Source organism: Vicugna pacos, chromosome 13, assembly GCF_048564905.1.
Source record: "Vicugna pacos chromosome 13, VicPac4, whole genome shotgun sequence".
NCBI classification, from domain to species: Eukaryota; Metazoa; Chordata; class Mammalia; order Artiodactyla; family Camelidae; genus Vicugna; species Vicugna pacos.
The window spans coordinates 47,768,716-47,790,011 of NC_132999.1; the positions used below are offsets into that span (position 1 = coordinate 47,768,716).

Sequence of the window (21,296 nt, forward strand, 5' to 3'; positions counted from 1 at the left end):
GAACAGTAATTTACGGTACTTACTCTATTGTATTTATACTCTTTTTTCCTTCTAAAAGAAGATTATTATTGGATTTAAAGAACTGTTTTAGAAAACGGCAACAAAGTTACAGAAAGCAAAACCTGCCACTAATGAACAAAGCAAGCTTTGTCCAGAGCAGGCCCAATAACTTCCCTTGGAAATACTGCATAGTTCTGACCTCTGGGAAGTAGAAAGAATTGGGTAAAACACTCAAGAAGATAGTCAGGGAAAAGGTCTCTTTCTGTACTTGCAGGTACAGTTAGGTTTGAGATTCTAACTCTGGGAAACAGTTCTCCGATCATGACTGCATCAAGAAGTGATGCTGCTTTACTCTGGCAATTTGGTATGTATACTTTTTTGACAAAAATATCAAGTTGAGAGAAAGTTTTTATAGTGAGGTGCCAAGAAGTATATTCTCTCATGGAAAAAGCCCTTAAATTTACCAAAGTTAACTTGCAAGTAGAAAGAAGGAATACATTGTTGTGACAATAGGCTATTCAGAAAACCTACTGAAGCAGAGAGAGGGAATAATAACTTTTGATTGGTATTCTACATTCAATAACAACAGAAAATCCTGTAAAGAGTCCATGACAGATCCCTATACTGTCACTTTCTCCTGATTCCTGGATTACATGAGGAAAGTATGCCTGTTCCTTCTTTCTCGGAAGAAAGTATTTATTTTTAGACCAAAATAGGTTTGAGAAATGTCTCTCATAATTCTGATGACCAAACAATACCAAGAATTTTTCTTCCAAGTCTCATGAAGTAGTTTACTTTTAATTAATCCATGTATTATTTATTCCTATGTTAATAGTTATAAAGCTACATTAAATTTTACTCATCCAGCAATTTCCCTACTGATTTTGCCTCCAAATAACAATATATTTCTAAACCACCTTTCCCATAACTACTCCCATTCTCATGAATGAGAACCCATAACAACAAATTTCAGAGCAAAATGAATCAAATGGTGTGGAAAAGGAATACAGAAAATAAGAAATATTACAACATAGTATCTTTTAAAGTAATATATTCTCATACAAAGGAAAAGTTGGGGGGAGGCTAATTAGTGAGTAGAAGGTATATGTTGGGGCTCAAAAAAAGAAAAAAAAAAAAAGCTAGAGTGGGAACAGAAAGGCAGAGAGAAGAAAAGTTCCAGACTAAATGGTTGGGTAGAGCTTATTAAAATTCTTTGGTCTTGTGCCTAATTTAAGGACATGTGCTAATTAGCTCTTCATTTTAATATGATAAATAGTGGAGGATTAAAGTGAATACAGAAACAGCTTTTATGTTGATCAAGAACTACAAAGTATTATTTGAACGTTTCATCTCAGTAAATCTATAGGCTTCTCCTGTGGACACATTTAACTTCAGGATAATTTTTTTATATGAAATGCTGACGATAACTGCTTATCTCCTTGAATGGACACCATAGCATAAATTTCTACTTTGCATTCAAATACTCCATTAGCTCACTTGTTGTTAGAAAGATCGTATGGTAAAAACAATAGCTGGATACTGACATAACATCTCATAAATTTGCATGAGTCCTCATGTAAAGGTTATTTATTTAAAAGTAGACTCTTCTTGGTTAACAGCTCTACACTTCCATCATAAGCCATGGGAGTCTAATAACGTTAAAAAAAGGAATATGTCTTATCTTAAATAAATTTTAAGTATTTTGGATTTTTACTTTTAATATTTTAAATTCTTAACTAGAAAGTAAACTTTTTAAGGGCACAGACAGGAATCATACCTATTCAGAGTCTGCCACATTCACAGTGGCTTGAAAATAGTAAGAAATCATTTCAATACATTCATTCATTCTTTTATTTTTGTATGACTTGGCTTGCCAAACCCAGTGCCATCAATTTTAAAGCTCAAAACTAACTACTCTATTACAGGCCTAGAACTAAAGAAATGATCTAAGTCTTACTTTCTACATTTATCCTTCCAAAAAATCTAGTAAGATATTTCAGACACCTATCCATTGAAATGCTTTTTATTTTTTTATTAGTTGTTTTATTTCATAAACAAGCCTTTTGAATATGTTCAGCCATGAAGTGAAACAGGCTCACTAAAGTCTGAGTCGTGACTGACATCTCTGATGAAAGGTTTTTTAGAGTAACCCAGGACAGAGCCATACCAGTAAAGTATAACAATAAAAAAAAGTGCACCCAAATAACAATTTTAATAAATTATTATACACGTGCATTAATAATTTAACATAAAATATGTAAAACTGATGCTATTCGACATTATGTATTACTCTGGCTTATTTACTTGTCTCTGTCATAAATCTAATTTTAAAAAAAAGAAACAATAGGAATAGGTGGCAGGGGAAATTAATAGCAATTACTAGTAGGACAATTTAAAAATTATGTGTTAAAAAATAAAAATTTTGTTTAATGCATTTTCACTTTATAACACTTACAGATCTATAAAAAAAATTTTCATGAATAGTGCAGGATTTCACAAGTAGCCCAGACTCAAAGTTTCTTAGCTTACTGTATCTTCGTATCATTAGGGTACAGTGTTACAATTTTATTTTTTTAACAAATATATTTTTTCAGATTTTTTTCCATTTGAAATAGTTTTAAAATTTCATTTCATTAAGAAACTGTTGTTTGGTAAAAGACTTTACAGTAATGATATTCATCTTACATATCAACGTTACACCTTCATGAACTGGCCTTGATTTGCTCAAACAGAATACATTCTGAATTATAAATGATAGAGTGGAGTCTGTCCATTAAAATAGCTTATAGTCATCTATGAATTATACAAGGGAATGTGGGCACAGGAAGAGGGGTGGGGAGGGATATATCTGTTTTTAATTTCATCTCTTAAGCTGGGTAGTGGCCCCAGAGGGTCCTTTATATTTTTCTCGATACCTTTTTCTATTTATAAAATATTTCATTTAGAAAAACAAAAAGTGAGCAAGTGAATTGATATGGACTCAGCCCTGGTGATCAGGTAAAGTAAGTCTAGTCCTAACGTCAGTCCTAAAAATCTGTGGCTGAATGACTCACTTTGTGATCCATGTGCCTAGTTTCAGTAAAACATGAAAAATAATACTTTGTAGGAATTTCATCTGACAAGTTCTCAGGGAAAACATACCTTTGAAACTAAATCACATTAAATCACAAGACACATTTGGGGGTGTTACTTGTGTTCCCACACTTTATGCTTTTCTTTAAGATTGCCAACACTATTCATTTGTGGAAAAAAAGCAGCCTGAGACTGAACATGCTTTATGCTGCTTCATAAATCAAAGAGAAGGTATAAACCTTTTTTTAAAAATATAGTATAATGTCAAGGGATGATTCATAGGCTTTCCCCTACTTTGCTTATATTTAGCAAACTTTTAATGAACATCCACTTAAATCTATCTTTCCTACCTCTCCATCTTCATCCTATAAAAAACCCCAAATGTTGGGAAAATGAATCTTCACTTATATGCTTTGAAGCTCTGGCTACACTTACAATTCTCAGCCTAGTCTCTAGCTATTTCTGAGACAATAACACTAAAATATAAAGAACTGACTTCAGAAATGTTTATACCAAGTGTTGCTTATGAGAAACGGAAACACCGGCACAATGGAAAAAGCCTTATTTGGAAAATGCATAACTGAGTCTAAAAAATTAAGTCAAATCTTAAAAACGGTCCTATTTATAGAAGTCAACAGTTCTAGTTCTACACCACATATAGAAACCAATTGCTAGAGCCCTGCAAAATAGCAGTAAAACACTACTGATTTCTAAACACAAGTTCCTGTAGCACTTACTTTCTCCAAGGGCAAGATATTAACAGATGGTTTCCTAGCAATATTATCTTTAAAAAGTCTAAAGGGACCAAGTAAAACAAAATGATGAGTGAAATTAATATAACTGAATGAAAAATTAACTTATATTTTTCATCTATTCTTCACAAAATTATCAATGTCCCAAAGTTAAAAGCATCAAAATCATCACATCCAAATCCCTATAAAATATTCAGCTTCAGCCCTAGATTTGCCTTGCCTCCATCAAGATTTTGTTCCTTTGACTTCTATTACTCACCAACTCCATCTGGATTTACCGGTCTGGAGATGTCAGCTTGCCCCATGATTATGTTGTCTGATGTGTCTCACAACAAACCGTGCCGGACCAAAGCAAACTTTTTTAAACGATAAATCCATATAAGGAGGGGACATGTACTCCTCTCTCAATGTCACTGCCAAGCATCGGGAAATGGCACGAGGTCAGTTAATCTGCTGGAGCTTCTGTTGCCCTGTATCCCGGACTAGGCACTCGTGGTTCTTACAAATATGTCTTCACGCCAGCTCTCTTCACGCAGGAATGCCTGTCATTCCAGAGTTCGCAGTGAAGAGCTGAAGTGCAGGAAGGGGAGGAGACTGCGGACCACATTCACGCTGCTGGGCGGCACAGCCCTGAAAGTCCACACCTACTTTTCCTGACACTGAGCTTGGTTACAACTCTCCAGACTCACAGCCACGAAGAAAGGGAGGCTGCTTAAGAGTTTAGCAAAGAATTTGTAAATTTAATCACACAGAAAACATTAGGGTTACACGTAGCAGGCTAATGGGAACAGAAGCCCATTCAAAGATATTTTTTAGACACAGGTTTGCCTCCAAATCCGACTGTTCGGACATTTCACTGCTTGCTCTAAAATTGTATTTCCTACCTATGAGTGGCATACTCAGAGCCAGATGAGATCTATGTATTGGGAATTAACATTAGGAACAAGATCTGGGGATTAAATATACCTTTTCTAAAAATAAAAAGATGTTTCTGAAAAGCTTGCTTACTAAAATAGTAAACTTGGAGTGAATATTTGTAAGGTATTATGCAATATTTCTCTTTCTGCTAAAGTTCAGTAATGATCTTGAAGAAAACAAAATTAAAAGGAGTAGCCCTACATGCTGTATATGATACATGAGCGGTATCAGCTAACCACATGTAGCAATGAAGGGGCCAGCCTGCACACTGATTCTTCTTTTTTACTGAGCTATAACTAACTTACATACAGCCAAATACATAAATCTTAAGGATACAGCTTGATGAATTAACATCTGAACATAAAGGGGGAATTAAAAATTTTGAGCACTATATTAAGGAATTTTACACAGTTTATTTCCTTTAATTATCACCACAACTAACTAGGCATTGTGAAGAATATATTATTTACAACATTATCAGATAAGAAAACTAAGGCTAGTGAGGTTAAATCCTCTGTTGGTCAAAGCCCTGATATTCCTTTAACAAATGACAGCTACCCAAAAAAACTAGGTTTTAGTTTAAATTTTCGTTCTTCAAATTGAGCTTCCAGAAAGATTTCTAGTATTTGGATTTTCCCCTTTCCTTAGGACCTGTTCCTCATTCTCCATTATCCGTTTCTGATTTAAAAAAAACAGCAAAGGTAACAACTAAAAAAAATGACAACACTAAGGCATCAGTAAGAAAAAATAGTGTACACTTGGGCAACATTCAACTGTTAATACTGGCAGTAGTCAAGAAAAAGAAAAACTCACTATGATACTCACCATTAAGATAGGAAAGAGTAAAAGGAAAAATACATTGAAATTTTACATTGAAAGAATGCTCCAATCTAAGAACATCAAATACCTTCTAAGCTGGCCCCTATATTTATTAGCCTAAAAGTAGATCATGTGCAATATAGCCCTTCCACTACTGTAAAACGAGAGGTGAAAGGTGGCAAATGCATTGCTTAGCATCTAGTATGTGCTCAACATATTGCAGTTATGATCATCAAGGAGACAATACAGCAGACTGGTTAAGAAGATGAGCTTTGGAGGCAGACTAACATTTTAATTCTAGATCTATCACTACATGCTAACACTAGGCATGTTACTTCAATTCTCTGAGTTTCAGTGTTCTAATTTATAAAATGGGCACAATATCACTTATCATTACAAGGCAGTTGTAAGGATTAAATGACACGAGCATAAATAAAGCACTTTGTAATGTACCTGGCACATGAAAAGCTCTCAATAAATGCAAGCAGTACTTATCACAGTTGTCAAGATTAAAAAAAAAAAAAAAAAGTCGAAGAAGGAGAGGCCAGATCAGGAGCAGCCAGACAATGGTACATGTCAAAAAAACCCTGGTCATTACAAAGAGGTTAGTCAGAAACGGAAGAGAATGACATTCTGTAGCATGAATCCAGAGAGCAAATCAGGAAGAAGCAGGCCAAGGAGGAAGTTTGAACACAATCAGGGTTGGTGTACAGAATCATTAAGCAGGTGGAACAGCCCAGACATGTGCATTATTGTGGATTAGTTCAAACCAGGCACATTAAATACACACACACAGCCCAGAAACAGTACTGCAGAATCTAGGTTATGCTGACAGAACTATGTAAGAGTAGAAGAGACAGATTTAAGGATCCTTGGATGGCTGCTGTTTACCACCTGCCAAATTTAAATGCCCATCTTAACTTGGCTCACTGTTAAACCTAGGGTATTTAAAAGTAGCAATAAACTCAAAGATTAAAAAAAAAAAGGATTTGTACTGATCATCTGGCTCAATCTCCTACTCCTTACAGAAGAAGGAAACTGAGGATCAAAGAGGTTAAATGCTTTGCTCAGAGACAAAATTAAAACGCAAGTCTCCAGACTCTAACTCCGGGACTCACTTTGGCTCTCATATAAATGGCTAAGGTAATATTTATTTCCTAAAGATACATTCATTTCCCAAGGAAGTCCATACTTTACAACAATGACAAAGCTCTCAGAAATTCTAATTCTGTTGCCTATGTACCAAGCCAATATATGTTCCCTAACCAGCATGTTTCAGTTTCATTCTAATAATATTTACTTTGTGTCAACAAAAGCACACAGACAAGAGGGAAAGATATTGGCCTTTTGATGGTTTTAAAATTTAACAAACACTTGAATTCATTCTAATTTTCCATGCATTGTATTTTAGAAATGCAAAGGTAACTCCCTAACTTTATAAGTAGACAACCCTCTCCTCTTATCACCTAATTAAGATATTCTCTTTTTAGAGTACTTTTCCTCCACAGTTTACTGTCTCAAGGAATGGAGGAAGTAAGAGATCAAAATTTGAGAATCTTGTGGGAGGGTATAACTCAGTGGTAGAGTGCGTGCTTAGCATGCATGAGGTCCTGGGTTCGATCCCCAGTACCTCCATTCAAAAAAAAGCCTCATTACCTTTCCCCACCACCCCCAAAATTTGTGAATCTCTTCCTATCTTACGGAAAGAGCACAAAAGGCCTTATAGAGTTTAACAGGCAAAGGAATCTAAGCTACAGCTTAGATTTAGACAGTAATTGAAGTCCTCTAACCAGAGCCTTTGTTTTGTTTTTTTGGCAGGGGGATGCATGGAGGGATTTATTTATTTATGTATCTATGAATCTAAGTACCTATCTATCTATTTATAGAGAAGGTACTGGGGATTGAACCCAGGATCTTGGGCATGCTAAGCACATGCTCTACCACTTGAGTTACCCATCCCCCTCAAAAAAAAACCTGTTTCTTATAAAAACTGCTGAGCATTCAAAACCTTTAGTGACATTTACAATTTCAAAGCTTTTTATTGGCAAGTGTTCATATCACACACTACCATGAGAACATGCATTGTATTTTCAATAAACAGTTTATAAGATCAATCACAGAAGTATAATGCTTCCACTTAAATATACTTTTTTGCTAAAGTACCAAAATAAATCAGATTACCTAGGAGAGAGTAAGCTCTTAGCTATTTCAATTATATCTCCCTCAGCTTAATTCAGCACATTGCTTTCTTAAATTTGAGATGTCTCAAGAAGGTGAGCTCTAGTAGGAGGTTGGGGAGAAAGTCGTTTTCCTCTAAGAAAGGTGGACTAACGGAAATTATTAACAGGTCATATAGATACATATTCAAGTAAAAGACTGACTTTCAACTTCTGGATATATAATTGAGGGAGGGAGCATCTTTCTATTCTTTACCCCATGATCTAACTCTAATCTAGTCTGGCTGACTCTGCATAAGAGACAATATCCTACAGTTAATAACTGATGTCTCAAACTCCATGTGGATATGAGAAAGCCTTGCCAGTCATTTGTAAACTCTTCACTGTCTCATCTATTTGTACAAACTGCTCCCTTGGCTTGGAATTTTTCTCCCAGATTCATCTAGGGAACCCCTATCCATCCTTTAAGAATTGGTTCCAATGTTGCTTCCACTATTATAAGCCTTTCCTCAGTCACTCAAGCAGAATTCAAGTGAAGATTTCCTGATCATTGATTACATGCCTAGCGATGTGCTGGAACTAAAACCAACAATTTTTGCCCATAAGGTGCTTACAGTTCAAGTAAACAGCATCTACAATAGAGCATGATGAGTACTTAGGTGCTAAGCAAACTCATACTTGTGGGCATGGGGGTTATCTAGCTCTATCCTGAGAGATCAAAGAAAAGATCTTGAATTAAGTGACATCTAAAACCTGAAAGAGTCAATAGTCCTAGAACAGATGACAGAGGTGGGAAAAAGGTACAGGCATCAAGAGATAAGGCTGGAGAGGTAAAGAGGTGATTGTAACTGACAGTGCTGTGCATATCGCTCTAAATTGCAATGATCTTCAGACTTCTCTGTTAGACCAGAAACTTTCCGTGGGCAGGGATCAAGCTGTATTTATACTTAAACCCTCAGTGCTTGGCACAACTTAGTGCACAGTGGACACATAATACATATTTATTAACATTGACTGCAAGGAAAGAAACAGCATCCCTCAACTTCAAGCTCTGCTCACAGAATCTAGTAACAAAAGCAATGAAGGTAAAAAGTGCCACAGATGAAGGCTGGAAGAAACGTGAAGACCACAGACTATTCTAGCATTCCAAACAATCTTGAGAACTGATGCGAACCTCTAAATTCTGTGGGGAAAAAAATGGCAGGCTCATGATGGTTTTTAAGAATTTATTGCTTTATAAGTAGTAACAACTTTCAAAGAAGACAAATGTGTCAGGTGAATGTTTACATAAACTCTCATATAGTCACGACTGTTAGGGTGAAGATCCTTAGCAGAATGCATTTATACCCCATGTAAACTACCTGAAAGAACAGCCTGAAAGAGGCTAAAGTTAAGGGAGGGCCACTGGTACCACCAGATACTCATTTCTCTTACCCCAAATAACACTGGTTTCTTTCTGTGGCTGGCTCACTGGATGCAAAAAAAAGAGCACACCTGTCTCTTATTCTACATCAAAAACTGTAACTCTTATTCCCTGCCTATGCCCACTTCCAGAAGGCAGCATGGAAGAAAGGGGCTTTGGAGTTACATATACATAACTATGTAAATTTTCAACTTTTCCATTTACTGATGAGGTGAGTGAACAACTTACTTAACTTACGCGAGATGGAGATAGGTACCCAGAGTTTTTTGTAAGGATTAAACAAGAGAAATCTCTAAATTACAGTCTGATGACCAAAGGTGCTTAATATATTTGGCTCCTTCTCACCCCACTTAAGATTCTTTATATAAATGATTCCCCTAAATGCTTACCTTTAAACACCACAGTTCCTTAGGAAAAAGAGGGGAGGTTCTGATATGCTTTTGTGTCACAGTGGCTGTACGTATGACCAGCATGAAGTAATATATATGCTTATAAACCTACAATACGTTGGACTGTGTTTATGGGAGAAAGAAACTGAAATGATGCCCAGAAGGACTGCTTTCAGATCCATGGAATAAAAGACCTCAGGCTAGGAAATTGGAGCTACAGAGATTCTGTCTTTTTGCTTTCTTTAAAAATTTTTGTTTTAAAGACAGTAAGTTCTTAAGGATGCCCTAATGGTCAAGAATGCTTCTAGAATTGAGGAATTAGTTATACAAAATTATAGTAAATAGGAACATTTCAGTTAAGAAAGATGAAGAGTTTCTCTAGGTTGGGTTAAGGATTTAGGTAGTTCATCAGAGTAAAGTAGAGTCAGTGGGAAAGGTAAGCCTAGATGAAAATGAGAATTAACTGAATGGAGATGTGAGGATGTGGGAAAAAATAATTGAGTATAAAGATTCACAGGTTGTGGGGATGAGGGAAAAAGAAAAGTGAGAAAAGGATACAAATGATACTGATGAAACTTTCACCCACAATGTAACATCAGGCAGTTGAATCACATTATTGCCCAGCTCCCTTCTGGTTCTCAAATTCTACAGCAGAGTCAAATCAACGATTCAACCAATTAAGCGTTCTGTTTCAAATAATGGTTCAAGAAATGTTTTATTATGGGAAAGAGCAGTGGCCATGTGCACTTTATACAGCTAATCTAACTCAATGCTTGCCATACAATGCAAAATACTCAGCCATAAAAAAGAATGAAATAACACCATTTGCAGCAACATGGATGGACCTAGAGGTTATCATACTATGTGAACAAAGTCAGAAAAAGAAAGACAAATTTCATATGATATCACTTATATGTGAAATCCAAGAAAATGATACAAATCAACTTATTTACGAAACAGAAACAGACTCATGCACATAGAAAACAAACTTATGGTTACCAAAGGGAAAGGGAGGAGGGGGATAAATTAGGAGTCTAATTAGCAGATACAAACTACTGTATATAAAATAGATAAATAACAAGGACCTACTATATAGCACAGGAAACTATATTCAGTATCTTGTAATAACCTATAATGAGAAAGAATATGAAAAAGGATATATATGTATGTACAACTGAATCACTTCGCTTATACCTGAAATGCTATAAATTAACTATATTTCAATAAATTAAAAAAAAAGCAAAGTAAGTGCTTAACAAATTGGAGTTTCATTGGGAAACCACAATCCTCATTTATTCATTCCACAAACATTCCTGAGCACTTTGAAAATATCAAGTATTGTTCTAGGTGTTGGAAACACAGCAGTGGATACAAAGAGGGGAAAATTCATGCCTTCTTTCTAGTATGTTACATGGTGGTAAGTGCTACAGGAAAAGGAAATAGGATGGCTGAGAGAGAGGGTGCTAAATTATAAACTGTGCAAGCAGAAAGGCCTTGTTGGGAAGATGATATATAAACAAAGACCTGAAATAAAAGAAATAAACAACATATGTCTCAATTAACATATTAAAAATAAATATAAATTACAGTATGGTATATTTTAATGACTGATCAGTATCAAATGGGCTCCTCAGTTCTCAGGTATCTAAAAATGTGCTGTCTAATACTGTGGTCACTAGTTACTTATGATTTTTTGCATTTATATGAAACACAATTTGCAATTCTTCAGTTGTACTAGTCACATTTAGGGGCTCAGTAGCTGCACGTAGCCACCACACTGGATAGTGCAGATCTACAATATTTCCATCACTGCACAAAGCTCTATCAGACATGCTGAACTTAGAGGATTTTTAAAGTTCACTTACAAGTCTTCCGGTAACAACAAAACAGTTACCTCAGAGCACTAAGTCCATATCTCATCAGTACATGGTGTCTATTTTCCATGGCATCAACTACTAAACACCAACTACCAAAGGCAGTACACATGAAGGAACACTGACAGTTAAAAAAAAGTTTCCTTTTATTCAGTTACAAACTATTGAGCTATTTATATTCACAATCTTTGATACTCTTTAGAGCTGAATTACTACTTCTTTTTCTACTAACACTCAGTTAAAGTCTTTGACTGTTAATAACAATTCAAAGCCTAACAAAGAATGGTTTTATTTCAATTTAAAGATTTACTGAGAATTATATCCATTTGTTACCAATTGAAAATTAACAACCTCCATCTTACTAGCCATCCATTTAATATTTTACTCCAAATAGTACTTTTTCATGAGCTGAAGTTAGATTTTATGTAGTTACAGTGAAAGTGACTGAGAAATCTTAAAGAAAAAAGTACTTTATAAAACCACATGATATTCATAAAAACGAAGTGCCAACTGGCCTCTATTAAGGAATCTGGAGGTATCAATGTGTAGAAATTAGTCAGTCAGAAATCAAGGAGCTGCCTATCACAGGAATTAAAATGTTGAATGTTCTCCAGTAAAGTGACATTCATTGCTGATGACTCAGAGAGATGACTACTAGCCACCGCCACTTCTCTCCTTCCTTCTCTCTCTTTCATAGCTCTTTTCTAACTCATCTGGCCCTCAGTTTCACTTTAAGAGAGTGAGAAAGAAATCTAAATACTCAGCCACATATCCAGTGGAAATAAGTATCTGGTGATAGCTATAACATTTGTAAGAGTTATTTAGAATTTTCTAACAAGAAATCTCTTTAAATCAGTACATGTGCAGGAGAATATAGACTTCATCATCTACCAAATAAAAATTATGAGTAATGAACACCTGGTTACACTGTGAGTCAATAGTAATTCCTGCAAAAGAACCAAGGATGACCATATAAACAGTGTTTCTATCAAATTTGCTCCAGCTAGTAATTCAAATGCACTTTATTCTTTATTTTCCATGTATGAAATATCCATCTTTTTTTTTTCAAAGCTCATCTTTTTTTTTTTTTAACATGTCCAATTTTTATTTATTTATTTGGGGAGGTAATTTATTTATTTAATTTATTTATATATAAATTTTTTTTTAGTGGAGGTACTAGGGATTGAACCCAGGACCTCAGGCATGCTAAGCACGCACTCTACCACTTGAGCTATACCCTCCCCCAAATATCCATCTGTTATATACCATTCCCTTCTCTCAAAACTCTCAATCTTTCACAAGAAGAGAGCCTAGGAAGTGAAGCACACACACAGGAGAAAAAAAATGTTTTGTATATAATTTCTAAATCCGAAGAGAAATAATGCTTTGGATTATATATACCTTAGCTTTTAAATCTTGAAAAAAAAGTAACAGTAAAACACATTAACATTTTAGGAAAACAATGTAGTGAGATGAGAAAAATATGGACAACTTGTCCCTTTGCTTACCTGTCTAACTAGTCCAAATCTTTATTAGCGCTACTGAGTCTGTTAACTGTAATCACCAAATAAAATCATCTAAGATGCAAAGTTGATTATTATTTTTTTCAGTCTAAAAATAATTTCTTTTGTTGAAAAAAGTCCTACATCAAACGGGATCCAATTAGCTATTAAACACTGTACCCATACTCACCTTGTTTAAGGCCTAAGCACCTCGAACTTTTAGAATACCACCTATCCTAAAATCCAAAGAGCTGACAACCAAGTTTCTTTGCATTCATTTTCAGTGAATGAAAAGAAAAAATATAAAGGGCTAAAATGATTCTTCTGGGATTTATTCACTTGAGATAAAAAGCCTTCTATATCTTTAAATAATTTTATACATCTTCCCAGTCTGACAGAATTTATTTGTGGGTCACAGATTTCAAATGTGACATCCTCATGTGTGTTTAGGGCACTAATAATTTCCTTCTTACCTGACTCCAATTTTATTCCTTTCTAATCTATTCTCAACAGTGGTGCCACAATGACCTTTATAACAACACAAATTTGATGAGGTTCTTCACAGCGTATAAAAAAATCCTTCAAGATCTGACCCAATGCCTATATTTCTACCTAACCTTTTCTCTCACCACTCCCCCACGCCTGCTGTCTTTAGTCCTATTCCAAACCATATGGAGTTCCCAAACTATGACATATTCACCCAGGTCTATCTATCTATGCATTTGCTGTTCTAGCTGCCTGGAATGTCCTACCCCTCCATTTCCAATGTGGCTAACTCCTATTCCTTTAAAATTCAGTTTATGTGTCACTTCCTCTAGGACTCCTTCCTTGAACATCTACTTTTCTATACTTAAGACTGAATCATGCACCCCTCTTCTGTGCCCCAAAGTTACTCTGAACTTATCTCTACATATAGGGGTATATATCACTTTTGTTATAATTATCTACTTACTTGTCTCTCCTACATTCTTTGAAAGCAGAAATTGTCTTTATATCCTCAGTAAGTAACATACTGCTTGCTCAGCAAATAGCAGGCATTCAATAAATAAATAATACACACACATACACATTTTTTTTTTAAATGGTGGGAGGCAAAGGGAAAGTATGATCTTTCACTAGTTTAGCCTATAGGTTCCCGTTTCAGGTTATGGAGTATTTGTGTTAGGACACATGCCAGGCCTGTAAGTACTGAACGTACTGTAACAAATCACTGAACAGTTTCATGACAAATAGGAAAGAAAAAGACAGACATAGTGAGATTATCTTGCTAGCTTAGCTATGGGTTACATATTATAAATGCATTGCCACTGATGCTTACAGCAACACAATCTTTTAATTAAAGCAGCTTTTAGATTTATAAAAAACTGACTTAAAAAAAAAAACCTCTGCTTTTTTTCTAGCTCCTAAGAGAAACAAAAGGACTAAAGCAGCACCTCCAGTTTTTAATCACTCAAGTCTGATTTGTGATCTCTGCTTCTTCTCCCTTTCATTCCTGTTTCCTGGTTTCTGATCATTTCACTAAATGGTAGAAATTTTCACCAAAAATCAGAACATAAAGAAATAAAATAATACTAAACTCAAAATCATCTACTGTTACATACCATTCTAATAAAAGATTTGATGAAAAAGAAAGCTAAAACTTGGAAAAGATTAAGTTCAACTTCCTATGCTTTCCTTCTCCCCATTCTCTATGAATAATAACAGCTAACATGAACTGAGCACATATTATAGTGCCAGGGACTATTCTACCTGTTTTGCATGTATGGTCTAATTCTTAAAACAAGCCTGTAAGAAGGATACCATTTATTATCCCTGTCTAATACATGAGGAAACTGAATCACACAGAGGTAAACTTGTCCAAGGCGTTCATAGCTAATAAATGGCAAAGCTAAGGTTCATATGTAAGTAATCTGAATGCAAATTTCCACTCTTAACTACTACAAGACAGTTTGTACTACTAAATATACTTTGAATTCACATAATACCTCTTAGGTATTTAGATAAGGGCATTTATTTTTAACCTTTATAAAAATTTTAGAAGGTAGTATTTTAATAAAAGATTCAGGTACAGAGCAGTTATGTGAATTGCCCAAAATGACAATGTTAAAATTAAAAACAAACCCAAAAATTTGTCCTCTTAGCTTATTCCTGATATTTCCAGTATAACCACCAAACAAGAATGTTTCTTATCTCAAAATCAATTTTAAAGGAATTTCTTAGAAAATAAGTAAAAGGTCTTTAATCAAAAAAAGTTGGCTATTTGGGACAGAGACAGTTCTATCACCCCTCAAATCAAACCTAGAACAAAAATACTTCAGTCCCAGTGTTTCATGAGAAACTCAAGTTATTGAAGCATAGGCTCACACCTTTAACCTGTATTTCTGCTAATGGAGGCGATGGTTACTAGCAACGTAAAGTGCGCTTCATCTACCATGCACTGTCTACGCATACTCTCTAAGGTACTTGGAAAGCCTCCAGTTTTTCCTATTTCCCTGTGTTCAGAACTAATTTTCCTGTTGGATACAAGACAGAAATAAAACAAAAAAACTCTCCTTAAAGTTGTCAATACTAAACTGTTCAAAGAACACAGATACAGAAAAGGCAATAAAGATGCTATGGAAGCAAGTTTCGTTTGAATAATTTTCTTAAATACAAGTCATGCTGAATAATGGCATGAAATTTCAATAACACAATTCTTTTCATCTATGTAAAAACACTTATTCTGCCTCACATAAATAGTTCTTAATCTTCTCTTTGAGTGCTGAAACTGTATCTTATTCATTTTTTTTTCCTTCATGGCAGCTAGGGCAGAGTGCCAAGAAAAATTTATTGAATGAATGAATCATTCAGCCATACACCCAACTGCTATTTCACCTTTTGGTTTGGGTTAGGGTATGCAGTGTATGACAATAAATTATCAAGCAAAACTAACTGTACTTCATTGTAACCAATGTTAAGCCACCGATGCACTATGAGATTATAACTAAAAGTAACAAACACACATCTGTAGTATTAAGCCAAGCTCCTCACCTCAGCAAGAATGTCTTTTCTTTGGTGCCACTTTTATCTTTTACTATATAAGATGCAATTCTTACTTGTTCTTGCTATTCAAGCCCTTTGATTATTGAGCTCTAAACTGAAGAGGGAGAGGGAGGGTATAGCGCAGTGGTAAAGTGCATGCTTAGCAGGAGTGCGAATGCTGGATCATATGGTAAGTCTATTTTCAGTCTTTTAAGGAATCTCCATACTGAGGAAACCTATTTTTTAATTAAGGAAATTTACTTATCACTTAATATTAAAACGTAAAAATTTCAAGAACTTTAAAGTTCTCTTTTATTTAATAAAATACACATTTTTAAATGGGAATGTGACATACACACTGTGCTGTATGCACTGCTCTTTATCAAGGTTATTTCTTTAGGTAAATAATCAAGAAAAACGTGAAAAAGTAGGATAATGAAGGGATATTCTCTTAGACCTTAAAAGATATCTATGATAATAAACATAATGTCAAACTGGTGTAAAAATTGACAGATGGGTTTAACAGAACAGACTATGTTATGTAGTCCAAAAATACACTTGTGATCTCACAAAACTTAGCCTGACCAAAATGGCATCATAAATCACTAAAGAAGAGCAGTTTGACACTAACAAATTTTCTTATTTCTTGACAAAATGCTTCTATTTACTCATCTATAGCAACCTTTTAGCTTTATCATATGGGTTATGTACTTCTTAAGATCATTTGTAGATATTTAGATGCAATTTATTCTACTTATATATATACATTTTTAACGATTCATTTTTAAACATTTATTTCGCATTTAGTCAGCCATTTTACTTATTACTCTTTTTCAGCTGATTCTCTTGGGAATATTTTTTGGTCAACAAATATATACTTCTTTTGTTCATTAATGGAAACATATTGATCATCTTAACTGCACTAAGAACCCCAAAATAATGTTAAACAAAGTAACAGTGGGCATTCTTGCTCTTGCTCTAGTGGACATTTCTTCAGTATTTCACTGGTAAGTGTGGTAGTGTCTGTTGGTTTCAGATAGCTATTGTTTGTCATATTAAAGGAGTATCTAATAGCATATTATAGGAGAAAAAAATGAGCTAAAAGGATATACACAACAGTCACATTACGGGTTGTCAGTGGACAGTAGTGGTCAAAGGAGATTATATCTAACTTTTATAAAATGTGCCCTAATATAACCAATTTTAAAATCAACTGAGTAGAAATATAGGTGCTTATTATTTAAATGTTTCAGGAAAAAAATAAATTACCCTATTCTTAGTGTAATAAAAGCTTTTAGCTGGAAATAGTTGAATTTTATAAAATTTTTTTGTCATCTAGGGCGATGAGTATATCATTTTCCTCCTGTTTTTTGAGTTATCATGTACTAATGTGCTATTATTTATATTTTCTTAATATAACAGCCTTAGATCTTGAAAGAACTCCTCTTGATCATATTCTTTTAATATACTGAGAGAAGTGACATATCCAATGAGGAAAAAAAGCAGTTCTAAATCAGTATGTTAAAAACACGTAACTATACAGATAACTGCTCTGGAAAAAATCATGGAAGTAGATAATATCAAAATGTTATCAGTAGTTACCACGAGGTGGAAAGATTAAGTGTGACTTAAAATCTTCTTCTTTATGCCGCTTTACATTTTCTGGAAGAAATATGTATTTTTTTGAAATCAGAAAAAAATATAATAATGACTTGTTGAATTTACTCTACCAGGACTTTACACAGACCTTCTACAACTATATTCATTATGTCAGACAGGACAAATGTCAATCTTAGTTTTGTACTACCTGTGTCAGCTTTCAGTTATCAAATTTCACTAACTTCATAAAATAAATGAGTATACTTTCTATCTTTTTTTCTACTGTGGTTGATATAGCTTTTAATTATCTGCTTCTTCAAACTATGAATGAAACTGCCAATAAAATCCACTGGGCTTAGATACCATTCCTACCATGCCTATCAGTCTATACGGGATTTTCATGTCTGGAGTCACTTTGGTAAATTACATTTCTGTAGAAAATTATCTATTGCATCAGGAATTTATTAACATAGATGTAAAGTAATTCAGTAGACAATGGAGAATATTTTCAACTTCGTACCATACCATAAAGTAAACTCAAAAAGAATCATTAACCTAAATGTGAAACCTAAAACTATAAAACATCTTGAAGAAAAATACAGAAAAATCTTTCTGACCTTGAGTTAAGCAATATTTCTTAGAAGATAAGGAACATTAACCATAAATAGAAAAAGTTAGATTTCATCAAATTAAAAACTCCCACTAAGACAAGCCACAGGCTGGGAAAAAACATTTGGATAACACTTATTAAAAAAACTTGTATGGGGACTATGTAAAAAACTTTCATAACTCAATAATAATAAAATGAGCCAATTTTTTAAAAGAGCAAAAGATCTGGATATTTCATCAAAGAAAAGATATGGATGGCAAATAAATACATAAAAAGTTACTCAATATTATTAGTCATAAGGAAACTGCATATTAAAACCTTGATAAGCTACCACCATACATCTATTAGAATGTCAAAATCCAAAACACTGACAATATCAAATGCTGGTGAGGGTGTGGAGCAACAGGAACTCTCATTCATTGATGGGAATGCCAAGTGGTACGTACAACCACTTTGGAAGAAAATTTGACAGTTTTTTAAAAAAAACCAAACATACTCTTACTATACATTCCAACAACTGTACTTCTTGGTATTTACCCAATTAACTGAAAACCTGTCCACACAAAAACCTGCACAAATGTTCATAGCAGCTTTATTCATAACTGCTGTAACTTGGAAGCAACCAAGATGTTCTTCCATAGGTCAATGTGTAAATACGTCATGATACATCCAAACAATGGAGTATTTTTTCAGTGGTAAAAAGAAAGAAGCTATTGAGCCACGAAAAGACATAGAGGAATCTTAAATGCATACTACTAAGTGAAACAAGTCAATCTGAAAAAACTACATATGAAAAAGCTACTATATGATTCCAACCTTATGACAGGCTGGAAAAAGCATGAAAAGATACTAATACTAGTGATACATGTAACAATATATATGAATCTCGACAGCATTATGCTAAGTGAAAAACCAGACACAAAAGGCTACACATTGTATAATTCTAATTACAAAAGGTAAGCAGGGAAGTTTTGGGGGTGAAGGAAGTACTCTGTATCTTGATTGTGGTGGTATTTACACGACCTTACCTGTTTGTCAAAAAACAGAACTGTATACCTAAAAGGGGTAAATTTTCTTGTATATAAATTGTATCTCATTTAACCTTACTTTTTTTTTTTTAAAGGAATTCTAGGGAGCATATTGTAACTGTTTAACACAGACTGAAAGGTCCGTAAGAACAGGGATCACATCTTATTAATGTTTATACCCTTAGTGCCTAGAATATTACACCTATTATACATTTACTACGTGCTTACTATGCTAAGAGCATTACAAGCATTAATTCATTTAATTCTTATAGCAACTTTGTGGGAAAAGTAAAATTCATATTTATATTTTACAGATAAACTGAAGATAAGAGAGTAACTATCTTAGAGCCCAAAAGGATATAGTCAAGAAGTGGCAGAACTGGGATCTGAACTCAAGTTCATCTGACTCCACAGCCTGAGGGCTTAACTGTTAAGATATGCTGCCTTGCTGACTTTGCTCAGTGTATACTGAACAAATGAATGGATAAGGAAAAAGTCAATTGTGCTGAGTCTGGTAAGGTAGGCTGAATCCAGTTCATAGAAATAATAATTATATACATATACACACACACACACACACATATATATATGTAATTTTTTTAAAGGACACAATATTAAGTAGAGTTATAAAGTGGTTATTTTAGGTGTAGCAGGTAAGCTGTGAATGTAGAATGACTATGACAGTCTTTAATTTCCCTTTAATAATGTCCTTCTATTCTCTTTAACCTCCTTTAAGAAATTATTTTATATATTTTATTATTTTTATTTTTTAACTTTTTTATTGATTTATAATCATTTTACAATGTTCTATCAAATTCCAGTGTAGAGCACAATTTTTCAGTTATACATGAACATATATATATTCATTGTCACATTTTTTTCTCTGTGAGCTACCATAAGATCTTGTATATTATTTCCCTGTGCTATACAGTATAATCTTGTTTATCTATTCTACAATTTTGAAATCCCAGTCTACCCCTTCACTCCTCTGTCCCTCTGGCACCACAAGTTCGTATTCTATGTCTATGAGTCCATTTCTGTTTTGTACTTATGCTTTGTTTTTGTTGTTTTTGTTTTTTGTTTTTTTCTTAGATTCCACATATGAGTGATCTCATATGGTATTTTTCTTTCTCTTTCTGGCTTACTTCACTTAGAATGACTTCTCCAGGTGCATCCATGTTGCTGCAAATGGCATTACATTGTCGGTTTTTATGGCTGAGTAGTATTCCATTGTATAAATAAACCACGTCTTCTTTATCCAGTCATCCGTTGATGGACATTTGGTCTGTCTCCATGTCTTGGCTATTGTAAATAGTGCTGCTATGAACATTGGGGTACAGGTGTCATCCTGAAGTAGGGTTCCTTCTGGATATATGCCCAGGAGCGGGATTCCTGGGTCATATGGTAAGTATGTTCCTAGTCTTTTGAGGAATCTCCATACTGTTTTCCACAGTGGCTGCACCAAACTGCATTCCCACCAGCAGTGTAGGAGAGTTCCCCTTTCTCCACAGCCTCTCCAGCATTTGTCATTTGTGGATTTTTGGATGATGGCCATTCTGACTGGTGTGAGGTGATACCTTATTGTAGTTTTGATTTGCATTTCTCTGATAATTAGTGATAAGGAGCATTTTTTCATGTTCCTATTGATCATTTGTATGTCTTCTTTGGAGAATTGCTTGTTTAGGTCTTCTGCCCATTTTTGGATTGGGTCATTTGGTCGGTATATATTTTATTTTTAACACTGAGAAATATAAAGAAGGAACTAAAATGCCCTTAAACCTACAACCCAGATAAAATCCCTCTACATTTTGAAAAACAAAAAGTAATATATGTACATAGTTAGAAAATTCAAACCATACAGGAAGATGGAAAATGATAAAAGAAAGCCATCTATCCTTCCCATTCCTCCCTTTTAATTTTCATTCTTATAATCACTGCCTATGCAGTATTCGTGATACATTGATAAGGGCTCAGTATGTAGAAATAAATTTAGATGGAAAACCACCTACACATTTAGTCCACCTATCACACTTGCTATGATTTTCTAGGGAGTAAATAGCAGTCAGAAGTGATGAAAAGTGGTGAGAGGCTATGGGACATAGTCCAGAATGT

The 21,296-nt window shown here is 34.3% G+C and overlaps 1 protein-coding gene and 1 long non-coding RNA gene across 4 annotated transcripts in view; one reads left to right on the plus strand and one right to left on the minus strand.

The window, feature by feature from the left end:
- LOC140700742 (uncharacterized) overlaps window positions 1-19,659 on the plus strand; it is a 41,535-nt gene extending 21,876 nt beyond the window's left edge. The window contains exons 4-5 of one of the 2 annotated variants that reach the window (XR_012079361.1): window positions 16,785-16,954; window positions 19,499-19,659. This is a non-coding gene — a long non-coding RNA (uncharacterized lncRNA). The remainder of the gene's footprint in view (window positions 1-16,784; window positions 16,955-19,498) is intronic. The other variant, XR_012079362.1, reaches the window with a different exon arrangement.
- The window catches only part of PHACTR4 (phosphatase and actin regulator 4), a 74,608-nt gene that overhangs the window by 34,470 nt on the left and 18,842 nt on the right, over window positions 1-21,296 (minus strand). Inside the window, exon 1 of one of the 2 annotated variants that reach the window (XM_006197079.4) lies at window positions 4,084-4,377. The exons of the other annotated variant lie outside the window; for it this stretch is intronic. Coding sequence (XP_006197141.3) covers window positions 4,084-4,129 — 46 coding nt within the window. The 5' untranslated portion in view covers window positions 4,130-4,377. Of the gene's footprint in view, window positions 1-4,083; window positions 4,378-21,296 lie in introns of those variants that run through there. 2 annotated transcript variants of the gene reach the window in all.